General features: G+C 40.9%; 1 protein-coding gene across 1 annotated transcript in view; it reads right to left on the bottom strand.

The window, feature by feature from the left end:
- Window positions 1–16,656: 16,656 nt before the first annotated feature.
- The window catches only part of HIP1 (huntingtin interacting protein 1), a 95,806-nt gene continuing 87,585 nt past the window's right edge, over window positions 16,657–24,877 (bottom strand). The window contains exons 23-30 of the mRNA XM_018555031.1: window positions 23,920–23,978; window positions 23,721–23,814; window positions 23,491–23,591; window positions 21,085–21,190; window positions 20,551–20,674; window positions 19,714–19,775; window positions 18,648–18,756; window positions 16,657–17,803 (exon numbers count right to left, since the gene is read on the bottom strand). Coding sequence (XP_018410533.1) covers window positions 17,793–17,803; window positions 18,648–18,756; window positions 19,714–19,775; window positions 20,551–20,674; window positions 21,085–21,190; window positions 23,491–23,591; window positions 23,721–23,814; window positions 23,920–23,978 — 666 coding nt within the window. The 3' untranslated portion in view covers window positions 16,657–17,792. The remainder of the gene's footprint in view (window positions 17,804–18,647; window positions 18,757–19,713; window positions 19,776–20,550; window positions 20,675–21,084; window positions 21,191–23,490; window positions 23,592–23,720; window positions 23,815–23,919; window positions 23,979–24,877) is intronic.

The following is a 24,877-nucleotide window of genomic DNA, read 5'->3' as shown; positions in this document are numbered from 1 at the left end:
CCCTCTGCCACCGGACTGTCCGAGATCAGAAGAGCAGCGGCGCCGATGGGGCCCCAGCCTGCTCTGATGCCGCTGGATGGGCAATGCTGGGGCCAGGCACTGCTAGGGCCAGGCCTCCTCCAGCGCTGCGGGGGCCCAACCGAATCCTCGCCTGTCACCGTCGGCCAATACTCATGTAAGGGTCCCGGCTGGGCCCCTTGCATGAGTATCGGCCGTACCCCCCTGATGGCGGCCCTGTCAATACCTTTGTGGTTGCCCCAGGGTATGCCTCTGTGGGGGAGAGAGAGCCCACCTCCACTCCACAGACTGGGTAGGTACACCTACAACTGAATAGCAAGTATGAGGACAGTTTTCCTGCTCTTTGTATTCTGACACACACTGTCGCTTTCAACCTCTGGACCTATCCAGCTCCTGCCTAGGTGTGCCTTGTCAGGAATGTCATTCCAGCCTGCAAGACAGTGTTTCAACATGTGCGCCTTCGCATGTGCATGTGTCGGCATGGGGCTCACCGCATAGGGTCATCACTGGTATCATGTCTGTGTGAATGCAGTTGATGAATGCAGTTGCCTGCATGCTAGACAGCTTGTGTGCGGGTGTGCACGCATGCCCATTGCTGGTCATTACCCTCCAAAAAAAAGTCAGACAGAGGGCAAAGGACTAGTCACCAGTATTGCCTGTGGCTTCCTTGCTGATCATTTCCATTGCTGATTTACCATGGATTGTTTTGCATTGTGTCTCTGTTTCAATGTGTGCAGGTGGCCATCTTGGTAGAAGCAGGGTTTTTCTTTTTGTGTTCTTAGTGAATAACTCTGTAAATATTCCCTAAAACAAATCTTCACTTTCTGAGTTCAAGTACACTTTAAACCATACACTAACAGGGCAGGGCCGTAGATCATTTTTTTCCCTGGGGGGGGTTCAGCTTCCTCAAATTATAAGACTTTATCTAGCTGACACACCAAGGTTTGAAAAAAAAGCGACATCCGCAGCCACTTCAGCAGCACCCCCACACACACATTATATGGGGCACCGCACTCTTCTCGGTCAAGAGTGCGGTGGGACTATTTGCCTGTGACTATTGGCCAGTGGGTCCCCGTGTGCCTTCCACTTTTCTAGGTGAGAGGCTCCTCAGCCTTCCCCTAGCACAGCACTGTCAGTTCTTGCGCCACGGAGCCATTCAAAATATGCCTCCCAGAGTCCCAGAGCCGAGTGTCAGCTTGAGGTGGGATGTGATAGGACAATGGCTGCGAGGGAGCTCCATCCATACGCGCATTGCTTACAGCTCCCTCTCATGTCCTGTAGAGGTGGCTGGCCCGGTGTGATGTAACATTCTGGTTCCCGACACCTCTACAGGGTGTGCGAGGGAGCTCAGTCACAGCACAGCAGCCCACACATGTTCGGGTTTCATGGCACAAGGAACCCGGACACAAGATGTCAGGTAGACAGGGGCAACCAAAATTAAGATAGGGGCTACTGGCCCCCCACTAAAAATAGTTTCAACTGTGATATTTACATATTAATGCATGGTGCCTTTTACATATGAATAAGCTACAACTCATTCTCCCAAAAAAATATGTCCGCGTGTCGCTGGAGTGTTCGGGTTTCGCTTGAAGAAAAGGTGGCAACCCTAAGTACGTGACCCCCTCTGCCCTCCCCTCGCTAGCCACAGCCAGGACACTCTGGGGGGGGGGTTGAACCCCCCTATCCCCCCCCCCTTATCTACGCCCCTGTAACAGGGTTATTCACAAAAGGGTGAAGAGTTTGGAGAAGGCAAGATAAATTGACAATCTAGGACAACATAGCTGAACTGGAAAGTGAGCTGAAGTGGAGAATTTTTCCAAATCATCTATTTTGGCCTAGATTGTTCACTTCTCCTTCTCCTGCCTTCTCCAAACTCTTTTGTGACTAACCCTGTAAATCTTTACTATATAGTGATATTTCAACAGGAGTGTCATGATACCAAACTCAACACCATGGGCTTTCAGGTGGTGCTCACACTCATGGATACCCCAATCAGGTATGGGTATTTCCCAAGTTCAGACTGCAGGCTGATATGTTTAGATTATTGTGCAATCACTAATGTGCTGATGTCTGTGGGTTCATTATGCCAATAAAATCACCATTCAATGTAAATAATCGGAACAGTAAGATTGCAGTTTCAACATCAAAGAAGTAATTTATTCAAAAGTAAATCATTGTAGTTGAACATTCATGTCAAACTCTGTGCAAAGATAAGAGACGACCAAGTGCCAGAACCCTATTAACTTCCCATCACTAGGTTACTCTATGTGGCTCATAAAGTGATAGCACAGAAGTGGAAGTTGCCCACTCCACCCTTGTTTACCCAAGGGCGGGGCAATGTTTAATTCCCTTTTAGAGAAGGAGAAGCTTACATTTCAACATAGAGATGCCCAGAAACGTTTTTTAATGTTTGGGATCGTTGGCTGGAATCCCCTACATTGGCACCATTGCCTTTTCTGCTGGAGAATTTATTGACATGCGCTCAGGTGTTGGCCATGTCCTAGTGGACTACTAGTGTGAAACATATCCCATACCCTGATGCGTTGCTGCGGTAACTGCTGCAATGTATATGTATGACTCTTGTGTAATGATTCTCCGGACTGTTATTTGCTTGTTTATAAAAATACCTGATCGCAGATATCTCCTATGCTCTTTGTTGTCAGGGTGCATACTCATGCCTAATGCATATGCATATTTGTTGTTTTTCTTTTCTCTATACTTTTTCAGTGATGGTTAGTTTATTATTGTTCTAAGGAAAAAAAACTGAAAAGCTTTGTTTCTTTTCAATAAAAACTATTTAATTAAAAAAAACTGTGCAAAGCATTGAAAATTATGCTCACCTTAAAAAATATACTGAGAAGTCAAAAAATGTTGTTCAAAACCCTCTCTACCCTTTCATAATCACTCTCGCTCCAGGAACCTCGGTGCTCGGTAGGGCGTCTGTCTGAGCCTTCAATCCATGAGCTTGTGAAGACCGGTACTCGAAATGAGATCCATCCATATCAATCACTTTATTTTTAAAAAGGCATAAAAACCGCTAACAAACTAGCAGCTCACAGGTTTCAGCCCCTAAACTGAGCCTTAATCATAGCTGCAATTAAGGCCCCCTTTAGGTGCCTAAACGCATCAGAGTCATTACAGAGAAAAGAAAAACAACAAATATGCATACACATTAGGCATGATTATGCACCCTGACAACAAAGAGCATAGGAGATACAAGAGAAACAAATGTTTTGTTGTAGCTTGTGTACCCCATGGAGAAGTTTCCCATTACTCCCTGTCCTGACAGGACACTGACGGGAGGAGAAATAAGACTAAAGTATATGGCAGGCTCGGGTTGATTGGGAAGACCTAGAAGTGGCAGCATGGAATTTGTAAATGGCTGAGCCTGCTGAAATGTGCAGTTCCTCTATCCAACACAACTCATTACTTTTGCCCAAGGTGAAGATTAAATATGACAGGTCACATTTGTTTAGTCCAGAGTCATCTGGTTTCAGTGAAGTTGTGTGTGTTCAATAAACATCATGCACATATTCCGCTCTTTTTATTTCAGATCAGATGCATGTTCAGGCTGGGGAGTTTCTATTTTTCTTCCTTGTTTATTCTGTTTAACAACATCTCTGGGTAAATACAATTTAAGTGTTTATTACTTCCTAGTGATTACATGTAAACTGACATTGTGTTGACAACATTCCCCAGAGGCAGCAAATGTGTAAGTTAAGGTCTATAGGCTTTCAGCCTGTAAATGGATAGAAGACTGACCATATTCAGAGAGCAGTGACCAATGATTTATACTCTGAATGGTATAAGGTTAGTAGTGGAGTACCCCAAGAGTTGTGACCCTTACGTTTAACCTATTTATTAGGGATGCACCGATACCATGTACCATACTCGGTACAAGTACATGTACAGATACTTTTCGAGCTCCAAGACTAGACTAGAGAAAAATTCAAAAGTTAGAAGGCAGCTGTCATTTATAAGGAGCACACAGAGTTCCTGGGATTTGTACATCTCTGTTTTAATGTATGATTTTGTTTTTATAAATATAAATAAAGGGATGCACAGATACCAGTTTTGCGAGTACTGATACTTGCCCAAGTACTTACAGACACAAGTACTGATACATTTTTATTGGCATGCGACAGTTTTTCTAAAACAATACAGACTAATGATTTCAGGACAGTGGTGGAGAGCCACAGCCAGGTCCCAGCTGCAACCACTGCAACCCTGGCAGTTCTCATGAAAAAGCCAAGTATCGGCACTGCTATCTGAAAAGTATTGGTGCATCCCTACTATTTATAAATTATATAGAGTTTGGCATTGAAAGTACCATTTCTGTGTTTGCAGATGACACCAAGCAATGTATAGGGATAAAGCCCTTACAGTAGGTCTCCAACTTACAAGCAGACCTGAATGCACTGTATAATTGGGCAACTATGTGGCAAATGAGGTTTAATGTTGATAAACGTAAAATTATGCACTTGGGGATTGAAAACACACATCCATCATGCACTCTAGTGGGAGTACAATTGGTGGAGTCAATGACTGAGAAGGATCTGGGTGTCGATCGAGCAGAGTAAACCTTTCTCTGCTCTGTTTTGTTTTTTTATTTTTTTTCTGACATCGGGGCCGCAGGCCACCGTCAGTCAGAAAAAAAAAACACCATAGGAATGCATAGCTAGATTCCTATTGGCTATATCACTTTGCAATAGCCAATAGCAAGCTAGCTATTGCACCCGCCCTCTACTGCTGTCAATCAGCAGAGGGGGACCTGAAGCACTCCATCAGGTCCCCCCTGGGGGGCACAAAATTTTGTTCTGCCCGTGGCGACCATAACCCTTTTTACGCCACTGGTGGGAAGGCTATACCCTTTTCACATTATGGTTCTAGATGGGAAGGCTATACCCTTTTCACATTATGGTTCTAGATGGGAAGGCTATACCCTTTTCACATTATGGTTCTAGATGGGAAGGCTATACCCTTTTCACATTATGGTTCTAGATGGGAAGGCTGTACCGTCTTCACTTTATGGTTCTAGGTGGAGACGCTGTACCCTCTTCACATCATTGTTTTAGGGGGGCTGTACCCGCTTTACTTTATGGTTCTATGCAGGAAGACTATACCTTCTTCAGTTTATGGTTCTAATTGGGGAGGCTGTACCTTCTTCATTTTATGGTTGCAGATGGGGAGGCTGTACCTTCTTCAACGTTATGATTCTATGTGTGTGTGGGGAAGGGGGGGGAGAGTTGTGCCCTCTTTTCTGCTCTTTACTCCAGGAATCTAAAAGGTTAAGCATTGGAGTGGGGCTACCCCTGCACTGAAAAGATTAGCTGCTTATTCTGCTCTAGGGGCAAAAGTTTTAAAAAAATATACTCACCTGATCCTTGGACCCACCTGGCTGCTGGGATGGTCCTTGCACCCTCTTCTCCCCCAGGCACTAGCGGTCTAAGCCCCGCTGCCACCATCACATCTAATTCAGTCCATTCACCTGCATTAGATGTGAGGACACCGAGGTACATACCATAGCTGGAGCAGAGGGGAGAGAGGTGAGTGTTGACCATCGCAGCACTGAGCGTCAGCTGAGTAAATCTTCTGTAATAGGACACAGAGGAAAAAGAGTAGTTAATCTTTGCAGTGCTGGGGTAGCCCCATTGTATGGGTTAACGTTCCAATTAACTGTAGTTCTTCTTCAAGGATTCAGTACCTTAGTACAGAAATGTTGTATTATATGTCTGACTGATGCTTCACTCGCACTTCTGCTTTCTTGCTGCAGTGCAAAACGAGCTCTGTGTAAAGCAGAGGCATTGACTGGCTATAGTAAATTTTTTTATTTTAGGTTTGATTTAAATGTAATGTAATTTTAAGGTACAATGTAGTGAAATACATTTGCATTTCCTCTTTTATAACTTCTAATTTCCCTGCATTCTATATTCTTTTATTCCCTGCATTCTATATTATACTTGTGTGTAGAGAATTGGGAGACATAGATCCTCATTGTGATCAAGGAGTAGGTTGTTATCAGGTGATCTGTGGAAAGCAGATAGATAGAACAAATTGGAGTAGGTGGAAAGGGAGTTTACATATTGTGTGAATATAGATACAATACAATTAGTACCCTAGAGAACTATAGAGACACTCCATATAGCCATGTAAGCAGAATAGCTGTCGTGGAGGGATGCTGTGGGTTCCTCCATGTGTTGTACGGGTGTAAGCTCTTGGAGCTATCCTGGAATGGATTTCCAGTGGCAAGGGATCACTGGTCATGTTGCCTGCTGGTCTCTCTCTGTAAAGCTATAAAAGGCAGATTCAGATTCTTCTTAAATCTGAGTAGACACTGTTCAGCTTATGAAATAATGTAGACCTTGGGGTCACGGAAAGGAGGGCAATTTCAGGGGTACGTGGAGATGTCAAAGCTAGTGACTGGTCTGTATATATTAATATTTTGGTTGAGAAATTGTTGATCGGAAGAAAAGAGTTGATGTCACATTCCTGCCCCCTGCTCTCCTCCTCCAATCACAGAATGCATTGTACTATATTAAAAATACAAGGCGTTTTGTTAATAGGCAAGTAGTGAGGAGAGGTGAGTGATGGGACAAGAGCGCTCTACTGCTGTAGTTGCACCTTTCACTCCCCTCAGTGCCCAAAGTAGGAATTTTAAGATTCCTGAAAGCATAAACAAGTCTATTTGAGATTAAAGTAGGACTAAACTCAACAGTGAATATTTGCTATGTTATAGGAAATATTTGGAAGTGTTAAAGTGGACTTTTAGCTATATCTTTAAAATAACAACAAACACACCTTTAGAAATGTTTAGTAATGACAATCTACAAACACATATTTCTAGATAATTGCAGGCTTTGTATTCTTTCCATACCTTATTTCCCCTTTCTTCACCAGTCTTCTGGCAGTGGCCATGTTTAATAAGGGCAGATTACTAGCTCTCCTTTTACTTCCTTCATTTCTGGCACAGGTGACTAGCCATGTGACTAGGACATGTGACCATGCACATCATCTCAGGGGAGTAAAATGCCTTTCCCTGCGATCTCCTGAGATTACAGATGAGATTTCCCAGCAATGCTCTAATGACAAGGCAATCCCAGTGTGCATTGCTTTGGCAAACTGAAGTCATTTTGCCCTTTCAAAGCAGGAAGTGAATGCTCTGCAAGTGTAAGTATTTCACAATCACAGCATTTTATACCTGACATGTCTATGTTATTATTAATCATCATACATAGAGAGATGCATTGGTAGAATTTGATTTTTGAGTGTAAAGGTCTGCTTTAATTGTGCCTACGCAGTACCCTGAAAGATTTACCTTTTGTCTGGAATAACTTCTGAAAAAAAAGTTGTGCAGTTACTGGTATGTGGGGTGCAGTGTGAGATCTAAGGCAGTGCTGCTCTGACTACTTGTCTTTCAGATTTATAGTGATATTAGGTGACTATTGTTCTGCTTTTTCTTTGCTGGAAGCTTTGACGTGAGGAAGCAAAGCCCTGTCTCTACCAAGATGGATGCTCCCACACATAGACACAGTGCAGAACAAGACACGGCAGGTCAGCAATGGAGAAAGATCACGTGCCTGCCTTTTTGGGCACAGCTTCCAAACTTCAATTTCTCTTTAAGTCCGTGATCAGATTTTGATCTGGGTCTTTGTGACTTTTAGTTTTGCCGTTGTGAAAGGGATTATAAGGTTTATATTCAGATTATAAGGTAAAGCTGAAAAGCAAAGAGATAAATAAAGTTAAGCTACACTTACTGTATACTTGCCAGTTAAAAACATTTTCAGCCACTTCTATAGTATCTCAGTTTGAGCTACAATATGTTTGACAGATTTACATTAAGCAAATCACATTCATGTACATTTGTAAAAAAAACCTTTAGGTTAAAACAAATGGCCTGTGAGCCCAACGTACCATTTCCAAATTCTCGCCACAAGTGGACTTAAATGGTTACATTGCTGTTAGCTTTGAGACTTGAGAAACATATCCGCCTCTCTGCAATAACTAGAGTCCAGTAGGAAAAAGCTGTTTGGTAAACCTCAAAGGTTGAGAAATTCAGGAATATAACAGAAGAAACTGCCAAAGAATAATGAGGTTAAACTAGAGTATGACAAAATACTCATTTCCAAACTCACAGAGTTATGCTTCTTCAAAGAGACTTTGCAATAAAGCGGAAGTAAAGTGCGTTGAATTTTCTTTTTTTTTTTACCTTTAAGGTAAGTGTGAGTAAGTGCACATTAGAAAGTCCAAAAAATGTCACCAGCACACCATTTGAACATAAAGCAAATAAAGTTTTAATGACACATGAATGTCATTCAGATACAAACGTTTTCGGGGCCTCGCAGGGTCCCCTTCATCAGGCACAGAATGACAGTGAATAGCACAAAACCACACCATGTCCTGGTCGGTGTGCTGTTGCTGAACAAAGGGGACCGGTGGCTGGAGCAAACAGGTAGGAGAACCTGTTTCATACTCAGCGGCTCCTTCGGGGGGAGCGCTACACACACATCTCAGGAGGGATTTTGGTCCACTCTTCTTTACAGATCTTCTCTAAATCCTTAAGGTTTCTTGGCTGTCTCTTGGCAACTCGAAGTTTCAGCTCCCTCCATACATTTTCTATAGGATTAAGGTCTGGAGACTGGCTAGGCCACTCCATGATCCTAATGTGCTTCTTCTTGAGCCACTGCTTTGTTGCCTTGGTGGTATGTTTTGGGTCATTGTCATGCTGAAAGACCCATCCATGACCCATCTTCAGTGTTCTGGCTGAGGGAAGGAGGTTCTTATCCAAGATTTTACAATACATGGCCCTGTCCATTGGCCCCTCAATGCGGCAAAGTCGGCCTGTACCTTTAGCAGAGAAACAGCCCCAAAGCATAATGTTTCCACCTCCATGCTGGACTGTAGGGATGGTGTTCTTAGGGTCATAGTCAGCAATTTTCTTTCTCCAAACATGGCGAGTCGAGTTAATGCCAAAGAGCTTAATTTTACTCTCATCTGACCACACTTTCTCCCAATCCTTCTCTGAATCATTTAGATGTTCATTGGCAAACATCAGATGGGCCTGTGCATGTGCCTTCTTGAGGAAGGGCCAAATAGAGAGTCCCACCGCACTACTGACCGAGAAGCCCCATACAATATGGGAGGGGGGGTGCTGAAGTGGCCACAGATGGCGCCGCCAAATACTTGCAAAACAGAAAAATGGTCACCAGCAATCCAGGTTTTCTTCAAAACGAAATCCTTTTATTCATTCTCACAGGTCATATCACCATGTGTGGCAACGTTTCAGAACCTGTCCAGTCCCTTCATCAGGCAAACAAAAGTGATTTTTCTTGAGGAAGGGGACCCTGCGGGCGCTGCAGGATCTCAATCCATGGCGGTGTATTGTGTTACCAATGGTTTGTTTGATGACTGAGGTGCTTTGAGATCATTCACAAGCTTCTCCTGTGTAGTTCTGGGCTGATCCCTCACTTTTCTCTTGATCCTCCTTACTCCATGAGGCGAAATCTTGATTGATGGTTATTCTGCATTCCTTCCATTTGCGAATAATCGCTCCAACAGTTGTTTCCTTCTCACCAAGCTTCTTGCTGATAGTCTTGTAGCCCATTCCAGCCTTGTGCAGGTCTACACTCTTGTCCTTAATGTCCGTTGATAGCTCTTTGGTCTTGCCCATGGTGGGGAGGTTTGAATGGAAGAAAGAAATTCTGTGGACAGATGTCTTTTATATACATAACCAGTTGTCGTTAAGGGCACCTTCTTAAATTGACAGGACTAATCTGTGTACCACGTAACCAGTCCGTGGGAACCAGAATTATTGTTGGTTGGTAGGGGATCAAATACTTATTTTACTCACTGAACTGCAACTCAATTTATAACATTTGTATCATGTGTTTTTCTGGATTTTTGGTTGATATTCTGTCTCTATCATTTAAAATACACCTATGATAAAAATTATAGACCTTTAATTTCTTTGTAAGTGTCCAAATTTAAAAATTTTGCAGGGGATCAAGTCATTATTTTCCTCACTGTATATGCCCAAATGGCTTGTGCACTTTCTAAAGTTTGTAAAAATATGTATACATTTTCTTGTACAAGTCAGCCATTATTGCTCTTTAGGAAGTGTTCTTGAAATGCAGAATTTAGGAATAAGCACTCTTAGCTAGATAGCAATGCTTAGCTGCTTAAAGGAGAACTATGAGGTGAGTGATTTTCATTCAGCCTCATAGTTCGAGCCGACATGTGACAATGAAACTGTCACACGCCGGCTCAGTAGATCGGGAAGTGAGAGAATGCATAACGTCGCTCGCTCACTTCTCGATCCTGTCCCTGCAGTGAGCCGTGACTGTCACTCATGGCTCCCTGCAGGGATTCCCCACTCCCCTCTCCGATCCTCCAGCGCTAGTTTATGTCCTCCCTGGACCCTGAGGGGAAAAACACTGACCCCCATAGTTCTCCTTTAATCCTCTTAACTGCATAGGGCCAAACAAGTTGCATACAAATGCCATATACATTTACTATACACAAGTAAATCATTATGTACCAACACCTAAATCAATAATACTGTACGGATTTTTCTGTTTTAGCATTGGTTACTATGCGTTATTGCAGTTTGTATATTGCTGTTTGATAGTGTGCTTATATTATTGCATAATATTTAAATTTGTATTAAATATTCTCTAGTGGATATTGAGGTTTTATTTGGATCTTGGGAATATTTAACCACTTTTCAACTTCACTTTCTTCATTGGCTGTGGGACAGTCTTCCAGGATTTGATACATAGAATAATCCATTCTTACCTCTACCAGCACATTATTTCCTGTGTCGCTGGTTGCCACAAACCCTCATAGCATACATCCACCCTCGTGCATTAAAGGTCAGGCTATGCAAAACAGATGAAGAAACAAAAATTCTGCGCTATTGGAAAAGGAAGTGAAAAATAAGAAAAACCGGACTAACCACAAGCTGCTAAAACTCAGGCTCAGAAGTCTCAAAGGTTAATTGGTCAATAGTATAGCGCTATAAGCCTCACACTGTAATTAACAAAAACCAATGTGTGTAAAAAACAATTTTTTTGATTTATTGTTTTTTACACACATTGTTTTTTGTTAACTACACCGTGGGGCTTATAGCACTATACTATTGACCAATTATGCAAAACAGATATCTCAGTTTTGTATAGAGCTGTAGAGCTAAACCATTCGACAGTTGCTTGTACCTCTTGCACGCTCTGTTAGTGGTTAGATATCTGCACTTGAGTTCTTGGGTTTGCATACCTGCCATGATCATTGTCCAAACCCTTCCCCTTCAGATTTTTATATTATTATTTTCTTTTATTGATAATGCAATGGGTGGTACTAAAGCATACAAAGGTAGGCATGTATGCCAAAATTGTATAGGTGGGCATTACAGGGTCAGAAACTATGGCAAGGAGATCTCACCTTTGGATTATCTAAAACATACGATGCCAGGGGCTGACTCAGGTCACACTTAAAGAAGAATTCCAGGCAATCTAGAAAATAACACTTGTAGTGGGGCTTTTCCTGCTCTGCAAGGATTAACTGCTTATTTTGGTGTAGGGGGCTACAATAAAGAAAACATATTCACCAGATCCTCGGTTCTGCAGCGGTGAGCACTCAGAACCCACCCCACCCCCCGCCCCCCAGCTGCATTAGTGATGATGTCACAGCATGGACCGGTCTAGCAGCCAAGAAGGACCAAGGATCAAGTGAGTATATCTGCTCTATGTTTGCCCCTAGACCAAAATGAACAGTTAACTGGAGGTAGCCCCACTGCAAGGGCTAACTTTTAGATTGACTAGGGTTCTTCTTTAAAATACCACTTTTAGGTGAACTGACCATTGATCATCTAACTAGGTGTGTTTTTTAATCCCTTTTGCCATCAATTATATCGGGGGTAGGCAACCTTGGCACTCCCACTATGGTGAACTTACATATTCCATCATACCTTTGCCTCTAGGAGTTATGCTTGGAGTGGAAAGAGGAGACAAAGACTTCATGGGGAAATCAAAACAGACCACAAGATTCATTTTTATTTAAACCGGTAGGGTTGCTATTATCCTTCCAGAGACAGTGTTGGATAATCGGAGATTGGTTTTAATCAGAGGAACAGAGCATACAGACCCTGGTGGGTCTCTGCTAAAGGTGAAGTGCATTCCATAAAATTTCTCTGTTGATGGTCACAGGAGACTGCGATTACCTTTCATGCACTTGTGTAAATATATATTTTCTATTTTAACAATGGACTGTTGAAGATTCATGATTATGCAGAATTTAGGAATAAGAGCACTCTTAGGTAGATAGGAATGCTTAGCTCAGTAGATCGGGAAGTGAGCGAAAGCATAACGTCGCTCACTCACTTCTCGATCCTGTCCCTGCAGTGAGTCGTGACTGTCACTCATGGCTCCCTGCAGGGATTCCCCACTCCCCTCTCCGATCCTCCAGCGCTGACAGGAGGAACGAACGGGGGAGGGGGCAGGTACAGCTGGCTCTGCTTCTAATTAGGCAGAGCCAGCTGTGACTCACACAGCTGGGTGGATCTCGACAGTAATGTCGGGATCCGTCCCGGCTGCGGCAGTCTCAGTATACCGCGAGCTGTAGCTTGCGATATACTGAGCTTTGGGTCACGGGAGGATGCTAGTTTATGTCCTCCCTGGACCCTGAGGAGAACTATGGGGAAAAGCACTGACCCCCATAGTTCTCCTTTAATCCTCTTAACTGCATAGGGCCAAACAAGTTGCATACAAATGCCATATACATTTACTATACACAAGTAAATCATTATGTACCAACACCTAAATCAATAATACTGTACGGATTTTTCTGTTTTAGCATTGGTTACTATGCGTTATTGCAGTTTGTATATTGCTGCGCTATTGGAAAAGGAAGTGAAAAATAAGAAAAACCGGACTAACCACAAGCTGCTAAAACTCAGGCTCAGAAGCCTCAAAGGTTAATTGGTCAATAGTATAGCGCTATAAGCCTCGCGGTGTAATTCACAAAAACCAATGTGTGTAAAAAACAATTTTTTTGATTTATTGTTCAATAAGGGTACCGCCCACTTCTTATGCTCCTTTTCAGGTCTTCCTTCTCATGCATTTGTTGATCATGTCCCTCTACAAACATGTCTGCAATCTGAAAAGAAGCTTTGAAATCTTTAAGTCAAATCAGATTTGATTGTTACAATGCTGACAGTAATAGAAACGATTTTTGTCTCGATTGCTATTTTTTTTAAATTAGATTTTTCGTCCCCATTGGTACAAGAGACTAGATCTTTTTTGAAAGATACAGGGGATTTTTGCAGAAGCTGCAGTAATGCCGGAAGGTGACAATGGATATGCTAATAGTGACATGGGAGGTTTACAGCCTTTATACGTCCAATGATCATGAGAGAGTTTCTTAATTGATTAAAACCAGGGGAAAGTATACTGATGAGCAAATATCCTTATTTTAAGAATTGTTCTTCTACATTTTGAGGAATACTTTGTTTCTGTTCCAAGATCAGTTTTTCTTGCAATGAAGGGATATTCCAATGGTTTCCAACATCACCCTGTTGTCTGCAGGTCATTTATAAATGTGTTTAAGATCCAACACATATATTCCAATGGGACATTCATGGAGCACTGTGGGGTCTGGTGGTGTTTACGTCGGATGAAGTCACGCCCCTTGACGTAACGTACGTAGGGTGGAGCATAGGAGCTGAACGATCGCACACAATGTCTGTGGCTGCTTACCAAGTTGTTTTAGCAGAAGCTTATTTTTTACCAATGGAATGTGAGTAGTGTCCTTTTTAATAAAGTGTATTATCCTTTTAAAAACCATCTGCACTACGAGTTTCCACTTTTTATTTGATGCATGGTCCATTTGGACTAATTCACTGCTTTCAACTCCTGCAGCTGGCAATAGGAGTCTGTACCTGAGAGGAGGAAACCACTGGTAGGTGTTTGGCATCAGGTGCTTCCTCTACCTGGTTTTAATCAGAGGAACAGAGCATACAGACCCTGGTGGGTCTCTGCTAAAGGTGAAGTGCATTCCATAAAATGTCTCTGTTGATGGTCACAGGAGACTGCAATTACCTTTCATGCACTTTTGTATATTTTCTATTTTAACAATGGACTGTTGAAGATTCATGATTATGGACATTTTTGTAGCACCAAATTATTTGCACTGAGGTGCATGATATACACATGCATTTTTTCTATTGTTATTCTTTTCACATTGTATCACATTGTTTCACGGCTAGTATCAATTGTATCTGATACTTTGTAGATTAATTCAAACACCACGGCTTTTATTATCAATTCTATATTATATCTGATCACACAGATTTTAGCTGCTGCTTAACTTGATTGGAGTAGTGGCGCGAGGTTTCACATTATTCGTTTTATTGTTGATATGTTTGTGATCTGGCAGGGTGACGTTGCAGCCCTACACACTTTTCATAAAAAATTGAATGCATCCGATCCACCAATTAAGTTTAATATGACTATGGACTTGGTAAAAGTGTCATTTTTGGACACTAGAGTATAGATAGAGGCGGGAAATATGCAGATCGACATAAATACAAAACCAACTGACAAAAATCAATTGCTACGTTTTGACAGTTTTCATCCGTCACTTGTTGTAGGTAGGAGCAAGTTTGTTTTTTTAGAGTAATTACAATAGTGAGTGACAGGACTAAACAGATGACATGGCTAGAGGAGATATCAGACGTGATTTTTTTTCTTAGTAGAAGGACAGAAAAGGCAAAACAGGACAAAACCACACAGAATTCCATTTTCAACATTAATCCCCTAGGTAAAAAGGTTTTTCAGTCATCCAAAACATTGGCATATGGTATCTAAGGCGTATCCTGATGTAGCGGAATTACAATTGAGTCCTTTACAAGCTTTTTGCAAAAACAGCACTTTTAGTGACAGAATAGGGAGATCTGAGTATAAGGACCTGGAACCGGCAAGAACATTCATTGGTACAAAACGATGTGGGCCTTACTCATGTTTGAGCTGTATACAATGCACCTCAATTTTGAAAGGTAGGCAATTTATTCACACAGAAACTTACTCGATAAAAAAATATTTTACTTGTCAGTCAAGTTATGTAATTTATGCCCCAATCTGCCAATGTCAGAAGACATACATGGGAGAAACTACACAGTAAATCAGGGACTGCACTGCACAGCATCGGCATATGATCCATAAAGCACAAGGATTACTAGTTCCCTAACACGTTCTGGAACAGGGTAATGTGGAGACTGACCTGCATTTTATAGTACTGGATGATGTACCTCATAGTAAGAGGAGGTGAAAAGATATGGAATCTGAAGAGAGAGGTGTGGTGGAATGACAAACTATCTACCTTACATCCTGATGGATTAATTAGATACATTGATATGTAGTGTTTTTTTACAGGTTCCTTGTTGGGGTTGGATGATAGTAATATAAGATGATATTGTTATCTTTTCATATAGTTTTAACTATGAGAATGTTGCTACATCTGCATTAGAGGTGTGGTGGAGGTTATTGTGTATTCTGTATGGTTTTGTATATAATTTTTGTATATAATTATTGGACATGCACAGATCTATGCTGTACAGTGTTGTTAATTAACTAGGAGAGGGGCAGTGTTATTATTTATTCAATCTTATCTGATGAGGTGTGGTGTATTTAAACTTTCTGTGGAAAGTTTGGAACTTACCATGAAGACCATTAACATTAGGAAAGGTGGGGACGCCCCGAACTGTCTTCAATTGTACTGATCTATGCACCGATCATTAAATGGAATGAAAGCAAGTTAGCATGTAAGGAGTGTTTCACTTATTGGAGTTGTAAATATACTATGTATGTATGTATGTATGTATGTATATGTATATACATACATACATACATACATATTTATTTATTAAGGGCCCTGGATACTAGGATACTAAACTACTTGTTGTTAGAGTCAATACCTGAAGGAAGCTGGGCTGCAGAAGGGATCTTCTTTCTGAACAGTGTTGCAGAGAAGCTGAGTAGAAGCTGCCATCTAGACATTGTAAGAAGGATTCTGTGACCACAAGCCCAGGTATCTTTCAGGGGAACAGAAGCCAGTCGGTGCATGATTAAGACTGTGGCTGTGCTTACCGGGTCATAGATTTATCTGACTGCCCTTTGTCTATCAGTTTTTATTTTTGGAGGTCATTTTCATAGCCTATTGCTGCTACTATTTCAGAATAACCTGTCCACCATTTTTGTGCTTTTGCATATCTTGCATTGCTAAACCCTCTCTCCTTAGGTTTTGTGTTCAGCAATCAATAGTAAAAACACCCTGGAGACTCGAGCCTGATCATTGCCAGAAGCTGTCAGTGCTGTTGGTTCCAGAAACAAGGCAAGTAACTGCAGATCAGGTGGGAGAACCCAAAAATTACCAGTGGCTCCTGCGGAAGTCACTGCTAGACATGTACACAATGAAAACAGTAACAAAGTTTCTTTTGAACAGAGGGGCTGAAATATGAGCTCTGCTATTCAGATTCCATTACTTTCCTGTCCTCTGTGCAAGAGGATAAGAAAGTCCAAATACTCTTTTTCAGAAACTTTATTAAAACAGTCCTAATCATAAAAACACATATTACCAAAAAGAACCAGGAAAAAAATGAACATGGGTTTATTTGTGTAAATGCAATAGTGACATTTAGAAGTGCCACATATAATGTCACGTGTGTGAAGTCATTATAACACCAGGGCCTATGTAATGTGCCTTCTGTCTCACAGTGTGTTCGGACATAGTGGAGGCGTGAGTAATTCCAAGTATCTAATTCTTCTGCATTTATGGATGGCAGAGCAGGAAATTACAGGACCCCGGGAGGAAAGCCCAGGCAGCACCAGCCACTGGAGAAACTCCACATGGGCTTTGTTGTGAAATAGAACTCTAGGCAGAGATCTATGTCTGGGATTTAAATATGTGTAATTCCAACATTGCCGTACATCTATTGCATGAACACAGGTCATAAGAGCGTTTCATCCCTTCTATTATCACTTCAACCCAGACTGCACATAAATGCAGTGTCATATTCTTATCTTCCAAACATTTCTAAATGTTTACTTTCATCACGGATTTAATTACTATGCTTCCAAATAGATGGTTCAGCTTTGTGTTAATGCTCAGAGCATCAGAACTATAATGGTTCCCATGGAAACTTCATCCTCCAACGACTGTACTCTTGGCCACCTTCCTATAAGGCAAGTCCATTTTCATCATAAGCTAATTTAAATATTACTGGAATATAGGAGCTGCAACAATTTCCTTTATATATCATAGAAGCTTATTGATGCTCCTAGTCATTCAACATGGAGTTTCTTTGAATGCTGCTATGAAGCACCTTTGTGATCCTGTAAAACAGCCAGTCTGAAAATCTATCAGGCCGAAAGCCTATGGCCACCATTCCACACTTGTTTAGATTTGCACTGCCCCCCTTGTGTGATCCTAAACTATAAGCACAAGAGACTTAATTGGGTTTTAGTCCTCCGAGTACTGAAGGTGAGTGGTGGTTGACCATGAGAGGCAGTGTAAAGTTTAGCCAGATCCCAGCTTCCTTCTGTGACCACTGGTGCTTCTTTTGTGCTGTCCTTCCGCTTTTCTGAAGCCCATTTGAATACTCAGTGCCAGCTAGACCTGGCCAGTCCTGGCTGTGTTGAGGAGAGTTGAATTGAATGCCATAGACGTGTGCTTTCTGAGTTATCCGTTGTGTGTGCTTTCTCTGTTGTGAGAGGAAGTATCATCGCACTTTATTCATCATCTACAGAGGTAAACAATAAACAGAACAAAGTCAAGTCAAAGTAATCAATTTATTAAGCTGCATTAATTATTCTACCTGCATTCATTATATTATCTAATAGAAATGTTCTGCTTTAATTCACACACTAAAATATCACATAGATGTGTCCTCACATCCTCCCCCTATGGAGTTTTCTCGTGTATTAATATTTCCTTCTGTGAATGGACAAGGAAAGATCCTGTTGTATACCTGCCCCTCCTCTCCATTTCTCCATTCAAGATCACCTTGAAAAATGAGAACAGAATACAGGGTGTTTTGTGAATGGACGTGTGAAAAGGAAAGGGCAGGTGAACTACATTATCCCTGCAGCTCACAACACTGAAAGAACAGCATCAATGGCAGTTTCCAGCATCAGTGAAGCTAGGATTTGAAGTTTGAAGAGCAGAGATTCACACATAGAATAATCATCATTAGAGGTAACTTGTTTGCTTTGTGGTGTTGGCAAAAACATATTTTTTTCCTGGGGTTCCACTTTCAATTTCTTAATGTGTATCTCTAGCACATTTTCTTGTTATGTGTTCACATAGAGTAGGGAAAAAGGGAATAGTAAGAACCATTGTTATTGCCATTTTTGTTCGCTATCTGTGGCTCGTTGGTAAGATGATAAGATCTCCTTTAACATACTGTTTCAGAGACACACAAGTGGGAAAGTGAGGAGAAATCCTCTCTTAGTTGTCACAGGAATAGGTGTACCGACTAAAATATTTCCCCTCACCTTCTGTTATAGTGACAATGGAAAAAAAATATTTTTATAGTTCTGTAAATAATTATTTATGACATGAAAAAGAATCTGCAATCTACTTACCATCTCCCCAGCCCTCAGAGACACCAGCAATTTCATAATGCTTTTTACGTAATTCTCCCAGCTTTTCTCTCTCCTTCTGCAACTGGCTCTCTAGCTCTAGAACTCGCACCTGATAAACACAAAGAACTGTATTACTTTCCAAATGATCAGTCATGACTCAGACAATAGTATGCTTTTATTTTATAGAGCAGATAGCAGTGTGTAAAGTGTAGTACCCACAGCAACTAATTATTATTCATCATTTATCTAGTCAATGAATAAGAACAATGAATCTGATTGGTTGTACTGGATAGTTGTATACCCATAGGCTTGCCTTTTTTTATCTTAAAGAAAATATATACAGGGTTATTCACAAAAGGGTGAAGAGTTTGGAGAAGGCAGGAGAAGTGAACAATCTAGGCCAAAATAGCCGATTTGGAAAAATTCTCCAATTCGGCTCACTTTCCAGTTCAGCTATGTTGTCCTAGATTGTTCGCTTCTCCTGCCTTCTCCAAACTCTTCACCCTTTTAGTGAATAACCCTCATAGTGTTTTTAGTGATATAGAAATATGTATAATTTCTTTTTTAATGCAGTAAATATGAAACATTTCACATTAATATTTAATATTCCATATTGCTGCCAGTAGGTGGCAGAAACGTAAACAGCTTTTTTTTTTGAAGGTTCAGAAGACACTTCATCTTGGGCCCTGAATAGCAGGGAGATCAGATGACACACACTGCAGACTGAATCTGAATAAAAGGTAACACCCATCCTCCTGCTATCAGTGTTGAGTGAGAGTGATGAGACTTTTTGACACACATACACACAAGGTCCTTCTAAGCATGCAGGCAATGCTACACATTCGTCTGAGGAAGAAACTGCAGGTAATCTTTATTGAATGTTTTTTTTTAAATAAATATTTTTTTGCAGAATAAAAATGATATAAAATATCAGTTGTTTTAATGAAAAAAAGGTAAACTTGGCCAAAACCATTGTAAAAAATGTTTAAATATTGTAATAATATTGTTATGTGAAAGAAACTGTTTCGTAAAGACAATGAGCCTTAACGCTACATGTGGACATTACCTGTGAATCCATCTCTTGCCGTTTAATTTGAGTTAGCGTCAAGGTAGAGAAGTCCATTGTGTCTGTAAAACCAACAGGAAACGAAATTAATATTCTTAGACTATAATATTAGAATTACATGTTGTACATTTAAAGGATTTCTACTGTATTTTCTAATGTCATCCTTCAGTCAGTATAACAGAAGCATGTTACCCATACAGTTCAACCTTTACCCCACATTAGGCACGTGCATGGGACCCAGTGACTGTGTGGAGCCTGGCCTGGGGAACAAATATCCTCCTATACTGAGGCAGTAGTGTAAGGAATATATTTCCTGATCCAAATTACCCAACTTTACCTTTAGCTGCTTATGTACCTAAGTTTCCTGCAGCTGCAACTTACCACAAACGTTACACCCTTCGGCTGGAATCTTCATCATGGCTGTCTGCACCTACACTGTAAACTATTACAGACTTCTATGGGGCTGTCTACCGAGACCGGAGGTACTCAGAAAAGTAAGCAGCTGGGGAACTGTGTGGTGTACAACATGGGGGCCAACCAGTAGATGTACTACGGAAGTACACCTGTATAGTATGTATGTTATTGAACTGTAGTTAGGGAAGGGAAATAAAGCAAAATGATTTGGTTTTATTTTGCAGTCAATCTTTACATGTTTTGTTGTGACCATTGTCAAAAACAAGAGGCCATGGAGGATGCCCAGTTACGTCTGTTCTGCATCTGGGAGCTTGTCTAACCTTACAATACCTAATAGCTAATGTTTACTTAAGGTTTTCTTGACCCAATTTTAAATCAACTGCTGTTGGTGCCTGGAATGGACACAAAAAACAATCTACTCACCTACTTCATCAATCTGGGACTTGACTGATTTTGTGGAAGCCACCACACCAGCAGCGTTGTGATTTACTACTTTTGAAGCTTGCTGTAATCTGGTCAGGTTAGCACTGTCCTTCTCCGCCTTTACCTATAAAGATCAGTGTGTACAACAATTGACAACAATTCTATTATTTGGTCTGTTCCCAAATCCTAGGCACTTTATAATGGAAATATCAACCACAACATCAGTAATAATATTTGACCCTCTTTCTGCACTCTTCTATTTCATAGTGACGCTTCACATTAAGTTTGGTGGCCAACAGGAAGGCATGGCAGATAGACTAAACAACATTCACAAATGTTATGATGACTATGTTAAGAGATCTCTTATTCTACAAAGATTATGACATTGATTGAATGGCTAACATTCAACTTTATACCTTAGATTTCCTCAAATAGAAAGACAAAACACACTGAATATATTTCCTAAGCATGTCAAGGTAAGCTAATAACAATTGTCTTGCGTTACCCAAAGTGCATGTTTTTATCAAGCTGTACCTTGGAAGCTGCTACAAGCTGGGCTGTGCTGGCTGCAATTTCATGGGAACACACAATGAGGTCTTCAAATTTCCCTTGTCCTTGAACAACAAGGTCTGCAGCATCTCTGGAAAACATGCATGACAATAAACAAAGGAACACAAAATACAAACATGAGTCTAGGCTTATCTACATAATTCATTATTAATATCAGGAGTTATAAGAACTATTTTTTTTATCCTCACACCCTGCCATACAGGTCAGTTAACCCATACTGACACACATGTATTTGGACAACTCCAAGTAATGAGGCTAGAAGACCACAGGGGTTGGATGTCTCTGTAGTCCACCTAAAGGCTAAGCAAAAAAGCTACTCTCTCTCCATTTTGACAATATTTAAAGAGATACAAGACCTGGAAATCAAAACTTGTCATTTAAATACTAAAAATTATACAATGCCACAGACCCAGCATAGCCAGGATTGACAAAAAAAAGTAAGGTTGTTTATGCAGGGTGCATACTACTTTACAGAAAGTGTTAGCTTTTCTGTACTTTTTCTGATGTCCCAGAGGAGCAAAGTTATGTATTAAGAACTCTCACATGTCTACTGCTTCAGTTTTGTATGTTAATTGTAGCAGTCCATCAATTCACGTGGGCCAGAAAGATTATTTGTTCTATGACTCCGTTTCATAATGATACGCCTTGAAAGCACCTGGATTTGTTCCATGACCTTAATAATATTTATCATTGGTTTAGGTGCATTTAAAGGAGGGTTGATCACATTAGGTTAGACACATAACCACTATTCCCCACAGGGTGGTGTTAGTAAACGCCCCCCTGCGCCCCATTTCCTATTACAGATAAAAAGGAGAGAAGGTAAGAGGGGCTATGTTAGTACTGAACACTGCAGTATATGATCATTGTACAAGGCATCTATATAGCTGTATGATTAATTTCCCAGGCCATGTTTTGAGAAATTGCACACAGTTGCAGAAATGACAGTTGTTTGTCAGTTAATTAACTATTAGTGCTACCAGTGTATTATCCTATAATTACGTATGGTAAAGACGGAGCTGGTAGTGTGTTAGTAAACGTATTGACAAAGTAGTCAAACTTCCATGGGCGTCTCTACTGGTGTTGTGCAAGTACAGTTACAGTACTATGGTTTCCTGCCTGCCTAAAGCAACAGTCTTTTTCTACAATTCCTTCTACCAATTGACTGGCTAAGCTTTAAATCACGCTGACAAAGTTAGATGGCATAACAACACAAGGCACAGGCTGGAGGCTGAATGGAAGTGTGCCTGCTACCCAATAGAACACCTTAAACTCATGACAGGCAGTTCGGTTCTAGTTGTATGGACCCAGAGTGGGCAAATTGTAAATGCACAGTGCTCTATTCCACCAATAAGATAAACTAACTCTGTAGGCACAGCAACAATGACGGTCAACTGGCAGACAGGGCGATAGCCTGGGAGGCTGTGTGCTGATACAGACCTTAGCCACAGATTATAATGGATATTAAGAAATCGAGCCCTGTTCTGCAGAGTTGACCAAACATGTGACACATAACAATCTGACTATACAATCCACTTTAAATGTATCAAAATGTAGCGTGTTATATGATGAGGTAATATGATGACCTACCATTCAGATGATATTCAATTAGGCACTACAAAGTTGTTAGTAGATCTAAAGGAGATTGTACAATCCAATTGGTATTGAGTGCAGAGGTTGAGCATTAGATCAACTAGAAGCTATACAGTGCTCTAAACTGCCTAACTGGATACAAACTACTGTAATTGGATTGTAAAGGCATGACCTTACATTACATAGTTTTGATGAATGTAAAGGAGATTGTACAATCCGATTGGTATTGAATACAGAGGTTGAGCATTAGATCAACTAGAAGCTATGCAGTGCTATAAACTGCCTAACTGGATACAAACTATTGTAATTGGATTGTAAAGGCATGACCTTACATTACATAGTTTTGATGAATGTAAAGGAGATTGTACAGTTCCCTTACAATGTACATTTACATTGTAATCCTACACAGTCATATTACAACCTGTCTGGCCAGCTTAATACTGATGCCAGGCATATACTGCTATAGATAAAAATGCAGGTAATAGGTGACCAAGGAACCTCTAGGAAATCTGAAACATAACATTATTTTTTTGAAAGCGGCACAGAGCACATCTAGCATAATAATGAGGCATCCGAGGAGCCGTTCACACTTTGATAGGAATGGCAAGCATCTGGACATCCTAAAAAGATGCTATTTATTCAAGTCCATTGGTCACCTGTTGCCTGGCTCCTGACTTTTGTACTGACACTGCCAAGTAACCTTTGTGGTTCTCTGAGAAAGTGGAGTTGCTCAATCTTTCCATTTATTGATGGGTTTGGTGATAACTAAAATATACTTACACCATAACAGTGGCTCCCCACCCCACGGCCTTGGAAGCAGAAATCAGCCCCTCAGTCCACCGTGAGTTTCTGGCATAGAACTCTTTTGGAGATGCTGCTTCCTGCAGAAAAATTAGCACGCAATAAAGACTTTGCAAAATACATGCAGACAAAAAAATCGACTTGAACTGGACTGTTATTTTTTGATGTGGTTGAATATGAAGTCACACAAAGGACAAGGACATACTGACCCTTCCACTCTCCACAATCTCTTTCTGAAGGTCCTTTGAGGCCAGAATCAAAGCATAGATTCCCTGCATGAGATCTGTACATGACCCCAGAATCCTGAAGAACAAAGTCACACATGTTGAGAAGAACTCTTGTTCCACAACATAAGCTTGAGTTTCATTTTATATCTTGGATATGAATTGTTTGAACACATTCTCTTACTGTTCATTGACTTGTAATTTTAGTCCAGTATCATCCGTCCGAGACTTCTTCAGCATTTCCTGAGGGGAAAAAGAACATTTTTTGTGAGATTATTATCCCACCACACAAAGTATCTTCAAAGGACAATCTGTGACATTCTGGCAAACTAAATGTCATTCCTTTTATTGCATGTCTGAATCAGACATGCAATTATTTTTATTTTAACTGATAGATTGTGTGTCTGTGACCTGTTGTGCTTCTTGACCGGCCAATGAACTGATGCTGCATATGCATGAGGTCATCTTGATGTTTGTAAGTATTGTGTTGTGTATTGCCACTCTTAGGACCATGTCTCATTTTCGATCCTGTCATCAGCAACAATTTTACTAATGTGATGTGACCTTTAGCATCTCCTAAGGTCTCAAGTTATTTGGCAGTTTAGGTACTTAAGTCAAGGCACAGAATAGCATCCAGTAGCAAAGTAAAAGTTAATCATTATCTTGGGGTCTGGCTTGGAAACATTAAACAGTTTTAAAATTGACATGCTGCTGTGGCACTATTCAAAAAGAAAAAGTTAACCTGCCAGGGCTTTTATCATCACTGTAAAAGTTCTGTGAGAGGCCCTGATAATCAATGCCAGTCTCCCCTCAATATGGGAGTCTTTGGCCAAACTAAATTCCAGCATCTGAACTGCTCTTCAGTCACTAAAGTGAATCAATAGGCACAAGTGATATCACTGCTGTGCAACTGGAGAAGGTAGGGATGAGTGTGGTACTGACAGGAGGCAGTGTGGGAAGTGAAGAGGAAAAGACTGCAGGTGCATCATTGTTCTCCATCTATTTCCACCTATTGGGTATATATGGGTACATGCATATAGTGCTGGAATAAGGTTCCATTGCTGCCATCAGTTTAAACATTTCCTTTTAATTCCTTTTATCCACTACGATGATGATGAGAATATGCAAAAAAAGCCATGTTT

Source organism: Nanorana parkeri, unplaced genomic scaffold (assembly GCF_000935625.1).
Source record: "Nanorana parkeri isolate BGI_ZX_2015 unplaced genomic scaffold, ASM93562v1 scaffold181, whole genome shotgun sequence".
NCBI classification, from domain to species: domain Eukaryota; kingdom Metazoa; phylum Chordata; class Amphibia; order Anura; family Dicroglossidae; genus Nanorana; species Nanorana parkeri.
The sequence above is the reverse complement of the archived record's forward strand: the minus strand, read 5'-3'. Positions and strand labels throughout refer to the sequence as shown.